The 9,128-nt window shown below is 39.5% G+C and overlaps 1 protein-coding gene across 1 annotated transcript; it reads right to left on the bottom strand.

Moving 5' to 3' along the window:
- Positions 1–6,215: 6,215 nt before the first annotated feature.
- LOC127655783 (SCAN domain-containing protein 3-like) lies at positions 6,216–8,065 on the bottom strand. The gene is made up of 2 exons (XM_052143755.1): positions 6,919–8,065; positions 6,216–6,814 (listed from the first exon to the last, which is right to left on the bottom strand). The coding sequence occupies exons 1-2, from the start codon at positions 8,063–8,065 to the stop codon at positions 6,216–6,218; spliced, it is 1,746 nt and encodes a 581-aa protein (XP_051999715.1).
- Positions 8,066–9,128: the final 1,063 nt, after the last annotated feature.

Below are 9,128 nucleotides of genomic sequence, written 5' to 3'. Positions count from 1 at the left end.
TTTTCCGATTATGTAAAGACCTTTCTGAAATTTAAACAGGAGGCATCAGACTATCCCTCTCATGTAGTCACCGATTCAGACAAAAAAGCCTATATCGATGATTACTTTAAAAAAGAAGGGATTAAACTCGATCCTGCAAAGATCTGTCACAAACCTGCTCAGAGATCTATCAACAAATTGTTGCTGAATAGTCTGTGGGGGCGTTTTTCAATGAGAGAAAATCTACCCACTTCTAAACTTTTGAAAGACCCAGAAGAATTTGCTCACATCATATTTGGCTGTCAGTATGACGTTAAATATTTCACATTCGTGTCTGATGAAATTGCGCTGGTGCAGTACAAACATGACGATGGAGCCATGTACAACACACGGGATGTGAATATATTTCTGGGGGCCTTTACAACAGCACATGCACGGTTAGAATTGTATAGCCTTATGGATAAATTGGGTGACAGATTGTTGTATAGCGACACAGACAGCGTTATCTTTATCTCTAGAGACGGTGATTGGGAACCTCCGCTGGGTCCTTATTTAGGAGATCTGACTGACAAAATCGGCAATGATGATCACATCACAGAATTTTGTTCAGGAGGGCCTAAAACATATGGATATCGCACTGCAAAAGGTAAAGTGTGTATGAAAGCAAAGGGTATAACTTTGAATGCTGAAAATTCTATGGCGATTAGATTAGACACTTTGATCGGTCTTGTTGACAGTTATGTAAAATCGCATGACACCAATCACATCCTAGCCTACACAGACAACATCGTGAGGAATAAAAAGAACTTCACTTTGCAAAACAAGTCAGTTGTTAAAAAGTTTCAAGTGGTGTATAATAAGAGGCAACTATTCCCTGATTATACAACTCTACCATATGGCTACTAATAATTTTTTAAACCACCGCAGTGTGCGGGAGGTTGATGGTTTTGATTTTAGACTTCAACATCCTTTTTCATGTGTGATAAGTGGACCTTCAAATTCTGGAAAGTCTTATTTTGTAAAAATGTTGTTGGAAAATGCTGTAAATATGATTTCTAAAAAGATTGAAAACATTGTGTACATTTATGATTGCTGGCAACCTATGTATGATGAACTGTATAAATTGTATAACATTAAATTTGTGGAAGGAATACCGCAATCTCTGAATGATGATGTTTTATTACCTGTCAATAAAACAAATCTGTTAATAATTGACGACATGATGAAGGAGGCAAGTGGAAACTCTGAAGTGGAAAAGTTATTCACTCAATACGTACACCATAGAAACCTCAGCGCTATTTATATTGTGCAGAATTTATTTTTCCAAGGTAAATCCAGCAGAACCATCAGTTTGAATACAAATTATTTAATATTGTTTAAGAATCCTCGTGATAACAATCAGATAAATGTGTTGGGAAAACAAATGTACCCCGGAAATACAAAATATTTTATGGAATGCTATCAAGATGCTACCAACCAGCCTTTTGGATACCTCATGATAGACTATAAAGCAAAAACCCCTGAATGTTTTCGTCTCAGAACGGGGTTGCTTTCAAACCAGCCAGTAGTTTACATTCAAAAAAGAAAACCGTGATTTTGGTAAAATGTCTGCTAGACTATCTAGAAACCTCCCCCTGTTAAAAATGCTATTTAAAGCGACCCCCATGCAAAGGCGTCTTATTATGCAATCAGCATCTGACGAGCTCATTTTAACATTGTGTGAGATTGCATTTAATGTACTCTATGGCACAATCCCACTAACGAACCAGCAACACAAACGGTTGAAGAGGAGAAAGACTGAAATTAAATACATAGCCAATAAAAAGATTGGTGTGTCCACAAAAAAACGCATGCTCAACCAGAAAGGAGGATTTCTTCTTCTGCTTTTGAGCATAGCAGTCCCCTTTATATCCAGTCTGATAACGGCTAAACAAGGTTGAAGATGGAGTATGCTGAGAAGCTGTTTTTAGTGTCTCAAAACCAGATAGATAAACTGAAGATGTCCAATACCCGAGAGTCTATTCAACAAACCGTGGAAGACGATCTGGATGTTGTTATAAGAAATATTTTGAATAAAGACAATTTAGATACTCATGAGAAGGCTAAGCTTTACACCTCGGCTTTACAAAGATTTTTAACGGTAGTTAAACAGGGTGATCGAGATAGTAACACATTAACGCTTGCATTAACATCCCCCAATGAGTCTCACAAAGAACAATCTGTTAACCCTGTTGAAGATATTATAGCAGATGTATTGAAAAATGTCCCATTGAGATGTGTGAAAAATGCAAGATACATCATGGATAAAATGTCTAAAGCCAAAGAAATGGCATCTTGGAACGATTCGGGGGAGTTTGTATTTAAAGGCATTACTATACAGGGGTCACACGTGATGGATCTTGTAAAGAGTATTACGGCTCCGCATAATATTAGGGATGACCGTAGACCTCATGGATGGACTGAGTTTTTGCAGGCAATTGCTACTTTAAACATCCCCTATTCAACAGTGCCAAACCATAAGGTTAGACGTGTAATAAGTTCATTTAAAACCAAACCGTCTACATCGCCCTCTACCTCTACGGGTCAAAGAATGTATTTAAGTACGCCTTCTTCTAAGGATTCAGATGTATCACCGTTTAAATCACCGTCTCTTGATCAAAACGTATGGCTGTCATTTTGATATTGTATAATTGTATATTCATTTTTGTACAAATTAATCATATGGTATTCAATAAAGCTATGACATTGGTACATTTGACATTGTGCTCTTTTTATTTATTTGAAGCAAACATTTACAAATCATGTGTTTAACATAAACGTTTCACCCATTTGCACACATTGCATACACTTAAATGTAGTACTATTACAATGAGTTATCCTTAGTTTTTTCACAAAATGCAATACATATTCATCATTTTTAATTAAATCATCGCTATAAAGCATCATAACATCATCATAAGCACGACCTCGAATCATATGATATAGAAAGAAAATACAATGATGACCGCATGTGTCAGACATAAAATGCTGAACTTGTTTAGCTGAATATTGAATGCGTGTTGAATTCGTTTTTAGAAAGGCAGTGATTGATACAGGAAAACGAATAAAATCAGGACTATTACCGAAACTGTCAAAGAAAAATGCTGAACCATCCTTATTTATGTAAATTGCTAACCAGTGTTCACCGGGGAGATGTGCAGGGTCTGTGTTGATTATGGCTGACGTAGGTAATGTTCTTAAGGGGTCCTTCAGTAAATGATCACACGGTAGTACTCCAAGAAAATGCGTGTTTTGTGTGATTCTGTCTATAGCCGCTGTAAGTTGTATGGTATTCATGTTTTCAATTAATAGTAGTCAACAAGTACCTGTCTTCGGTTAGAAACTTCAATGATGTTGTCAAAAACAGCATAAACAATCAGATTAATGGTTCTTGGAAGCGGTTGTCTGAAACGTACTTCTAGTCTGATATTCCCAGACTTAACAAGCGAGATGTGTTGACCACATTCTTCGTCTGGAGTGAGGTTAAAACCATAAAGTGTATAACCCTGCAGAAAATCTTCTCTGTCGATTACCAACGCTTGGTTTTTAGATGTCTTCCAGACGAAAGTGCAAGCTGGTAAAATTCTCGCACGCGGTGCCTGCTCCAAAGTCAGGTTGTAATGGTTTGGCGGGGTGTTGCTGACCATCCACATAAACAGCTAGAAACTCCAGATCGTAATGCTTAAATGCAAAAGGGTTTTTATCGTATGCCCCTGTAAAAGCATCATTATCGACCATACCCAATATGATGGATTTGGGTAATGTACCTAAAAACAGGTTTTCCTAGTTTGATACACGGCCTCCAGCTGGTATGGAGAAATGTTTCAGGCAGACCCTGTCAATGGGGTATTTGGCAGTTGTTGAGAGTAGTGCTTGAGCGTGCCCCAGTCTCACTCCTGGTGATACAGATACTTTTTTAACAAACAGAGAAGCTGTCAAAATACGCAGTTTGTATGCTATAGCATCACTCCTCATTAGACAAAATTCATCTTTGCCTCTTGTCAGACGGATTTTAATGTCCACCCCATTAAGCATTAGTTTTTCTTGAAAGAAAATATCACTGTGTATTGGTGATAAAAGCTCAACTACTGCACTTTCGTTGCTAAAGGCAGCCCTCTTTGTCAGACCAATGTTACCCCCTGCCGGATCGCCTGCATCCATATGTCCGGCAGAATCTTTGTAAAATAAACCTGCTGAGAAAACACTTTCCAATGTATCTTTACCATAGTTTAAAAGGCATTCTATAATACATCGATAGGGGTAAGTGTTTGTACTCTGTGAAATTAACCTATCACCAAGCGATACGTCAACCTGTGAAAAAATAGTGTTTCCTGGATAATTGACCAGTCCAACAGGAGTCCCATCTCTGATATTTGAACCGTCCGGATTTGTGATTTTAACACGCATGTAAAGCAGTGTATTATTTAAATCTATATAATCTTCACCATTCCCGCTATGAAAAATTCCAATGGAGCGCTGTCCGATATCGCAGATAGAGGAGGGATTTCAATGTATGTGTTTTTTTCAATAGCCGTCTGAGTCATCGGTACTGTAAACAGATCCAGTTCGGATTTAATACACTCTTCGGACATGGTGTGTAGTAGTGCCATGGTTTAGAATATAGTTTTAACAGATGAAAAACGCTTCACAGCTCTCTTTCGTTTTCGTTGCCTAACTGCGGTTTTCTTAGGGGTTTCCTGGTTTTCTTTACCGCCTGACCACTCCTCCCCTCCTCATTCCAGGTGGTTTAGACCTCCGTTTACGTAACATAACCATTAACCCCGAACCGTCTTGAGATTTATCATTATTATTAAAGGAATGTGTCATAGCTCTGGTAACAACGTCGCTGGCTATGTTTTCAGCAGCGTTTTTAAGGTGTGGTTTGGCTATGCTGAAACCTCTTTTTAACAACGGAAGAGCCATTCGAAACAAACCCCTGAAAAGGCCTCCGAGCCCCGCCCCATACATGACCCCTCCCCCAGAAAACCCCGGCATTCCACCGCCTGTTTGAGTTTTATAATAGTTTACATAATGAGTGGGGTCCATTTGGTACGGATTATAATATGCCATTTTTAAAGGATCGTTTGTTTCACAGGCCTGAAGTGTAGTTTAACGACGACTTTGCCGTAAGAAAATGACACTTCCCTGTTTCTGTCGTCTTTGAGCTCAATACAAATCTCTCCAATAGAATGTTTATTCACTGACACGTAGTGTACTCTGTCATATGCAACACTGACTATTTCACGATCTGATCCGGTTATATGTACACATCTCAAAAGCGGGGCATGTGCATCACCCACAGATTGATATTCGATAATATCTGTGTACATGTACATGGTGTAAAACCCTCCATTTATGTCTGCTTGGTGTGGCGCGTACACTGGCGTAAAACCGGGTTCGATGCTTTCATTTCCAGTATAATCATTTACAGCTACCAATGGTTTCTTCGGTATTACACCCAAAATAATGGCAAGTTTACCGTGGAATGTTAAGGAACTTCCTGGTGCCGCCATCATGAACACTTTGTTTTTCACATGATCGTAGCCAAGACGTGCATGCCGAGGTAGCATAGCATTTAGCTCCTTAATTACAAACAAAACTTCGTCATAATAACCACTTTTCAGCTTTATCTTCACAAGATGGCTGATTCCGTCGATAACCTCTCTGAATTGGACTTTCGCATCATCATCAGTAATAGTGTACCATGATCTAGGGCAGGGGTCCCCAACTAAATTGGCAAGAGGTCCACTAACCCGATCAGCCCAGTAAACGAGGGTCCGGACATTCAAGTATTATTTCATTTTAGTGCAAATATTCAAATGTCAAACCTTTCAACATCAATAACAGCAACAGGAAGCATAAAAATAAAGACTGAAAGTCACAATCTTAATATATTAGGTGCAAATGATTTACCTTCATAACTACTCAAAGAAAAATGCATTCAGTGTTGTGAACAGCTGCTATTGCACATAAACTTGCAAACATTGCACTTCAAAAGTGCAAAAGGGAACAAATAATGCACCTCATAATGCATTATATAAAAAATTTTTAAACAATACTTCTATTGGTACAACAAAAAATAAAGTAAACATTTTTGTAAACAAGCTAGTTTTTAAACTTAGCTCAGTGTGAGAAATTTGCATTGGCACTGGCAGCCAATCTCTTAAATCTGGGTAGGAATGGAGTCAAAGCAATTCTCAGACATCCATGCACATGGTCAGCGTAGAGAAGGCTGACTCGCAGCTATAGGTAGAGCCAAACATTGTTAATGTGTACACTGCCACTTTGTTAAGTACAGGAAACTTTGCCTTTGGCACAGTCTGCAGCCAAAATGTGACAGGGTCAGAGGATTCACATTGCTCTCTTAACACTACATCAGCCTGTAAATCTAATAGCTCCATTTGAAGGGCCTGTGCATTAGCCCACTTGTACATATGTACTGCCTCCTTTGAGAAAGAAATAACATTCTTAACAAAAAATGGACTCCTAACAAAGAGCATCAGCTGATCTCCCAATGCAAAGCCATCAAAGCGAGCCTTAAAGTTTTCAATCAACTTTTGGATAAAGTCAGAATGAGCAGTGACATTGATCTCCTGTATCTCCTTCATTGAAGGAAAATGTGTACAGTCCTGCTCAAGATCCATTTTCAGAATGTCCAGTTTCCTCTGAAAAGACTGGACTGCAGCCACCAAGTCACACACAGAATTGTCTTTCCCTTGAAGCTTCAGATTGAGGTCATTTAAATGCCCTGTGATGTCAACCAGAAAGGCCAGTGTGTCCATGTTACTTTCCTCTTCTAAAAGTGCAAAAACACATGAGCCTTGTGATTTTTTTGTTGTGCAAGGAAATCTTTAATTTCTTTTCTTATCTTCCAAAAGCGAGCCAGCACTTTTCCTTTACTCAACCATCTGACATTGGAGTGCAAGAGCAGGTCATTGGCAGGAGCATCTACTTCTGCTAAAAACTCCCTGAGCAGACGATGCTGGTGAGCTGATGAAGCCCTGAGAAAGTTAACTAGTTTGGTGATGGTGTTCATAACTTCTGCGTGGTGCTCTGAAAGTGTGGAGCAGAGAACAGACATGTGGATAATGCAGTGATATGACAAGAGCTCTGGGTTGTCCTCTTTCAGTCGACTGACTGCACCTTTTTCTCTTCCCATCATAGACGGTGCCCCATCAGTGGTGATGGAGACAACATTTTTTACATCGATTCTCCTCTGTGTCAGCATTTCCTTTATGGCCAAATATATGTCCTCTCCCCTGGTGTGCGTTTTTAAAGCTGTGACGCCTAAAATGTCCTCTACAAATGTTTTAGTCTCCTCATGATAGAATCGGACATACACCAAGAGCTGAGCGTTGTCACTTACGTCAGTTGATTCATCAGCAGCTAACGCAATGCACGGGGCACTTTGGATGGCGCTGTCAAGCTGGGACTGCACATCTTCCGACAGTAGCTCAGCTCTTCTTGTTGTTGTTGTGGATGATAAAGGAATCTGACGAACCTTTTGTTTTAGCTGCTGTCCTTCTTTACCCTCAAACAGCGTGTCTGCCAACGCCTCCATACATTCTTTCACCATTCCGGAGTCAGTAAAAGGCTTTTTATGTTTGCCCAAAATCCACTGTACTCGAAGTGAGCACTCGTAGGCTCGTTGCTGTGCTGTAATGGACTGTGTTATCACCCGTGTTGCACGCTCATACTGTCCTTTCAGTTCACAAATTTTCCTCGTCCTCGCGGGTGATCCTGGTGGGTCATTTTCATTGAAAGTTTTGTGTCTTGTCTCGAAATGCCGCTTGATGTTTCCACTTTTAACAACAGCAACAGACTCCGAACAAATAAGACACACGGGCCTCGTAGAGCTCGATGACGGCAAAATGAACGCGTACGCTTCAGTCCACTCATCTCGAAAGATGCGGTTTTCAGAGTCCACTTTTCTAATTTTTAACAAAGCCATAATAATCCATTCACGAATATCATAGTAATGTGTGTACAAGCCAAAGTTTGTGATCTCTCCGGACCCCGGCTCTTGCAAAGGACCTGACACAGACATAGCTGCCCGCGCGCACGCCTGTTCAAAAATTACTTTCGGTAAAAATTAATTTTTATTTTTTTTCCAAAACTTTTTAACAAAAATGTTTAGAGGTCCGGATAAAAAGGTATTGGGGTCCGGACCTGGACCCCGGTCCGCCAGTTGGGGACCCCTGATCTAGGGTATTCAATTTCAGCCACACCCACCTCCCAACGGCCTTTTAAGTTTATAGGTTTGGCTAATCTTGTTCTGTAATTTGAAATTCGGTTTTCGGGGTAAAGATCTAATGAAGCATTGCATGGCAATGTAACATAAAACCCTGCTTCATCCATGACCGTTTACTGCAGAAATGAAGTCAGGTAACAAATGTTTTATTTTTATATACTTTAAGAGGTTTGTAGATCTACAACAGCTTTTTCATTAACCCAGCTGTCAAACTTCGGAGGCCACCCCACCCATCGTACGAGCACCATGGATCTTTTACCATGCTTCTTCTTGTCTAATATCTTTTCTACTTTAAAAGCTTTGTCCTTATCCACAATAATTTTTTGTAACTCCTCTTCATAAAATGATCCATCGATAACGTCGCCATCATAATCAGATAGTTTGTAGACTGGTGGTTGTCGTGGTATACATTCGGTTATAGTGAAGAACTCATCTGTGTAGTTTTGTTCATAACCCTTGGTAAAAGGACCCCTCATCTTTGATATTCTAACCACGTCACCGATTTTGAATTTAAATACAGGCATCTTCTTACACACATTACCATACAAATTGTCATAGATGACAGGTTCATTTTCTTTGTTGACATCTACAGGCCTCATTTTAATACTTCTGTGATAACTACTGTTGTATCCTTGAATAATGTCTTGTAAAACATTGATGTAGCGTTTAGAGTTTATAGCTGTTAAATAACGCCACATCCGTCCTTTTAACGTTCTATTAAAACGTTCAATAACGCTTGCTTTTCAATTCAATCCCCGTGCTGAAATGGTAAATGTTGTGTTTTTTAGTTAGTTGCTGGAAATGCTTGTTAAAAAATTCCTTCCCCTTGTCAGTCTGAATTTTCTGAGGGATTCTATCC

The sequence above is a fragment of the Xyrauchen texanus genome, chromosome 2 (assembly GCF_025860055.1).
Source record: "Xyrauchen texanus isolate HMW12.3.18 chromosome 2, RBS_HiC_50CHRs, whole genome shotgun sequence".
NCBI lineage: Eukaryota > Metazoa > Chordata > Actinopteri > Cypriniformes > Catostomidae > Xyrauchen > Xyrauchen texanus.
This window is presented reverse-complemented; position numbering and strand designations above follow the sequence as displayed.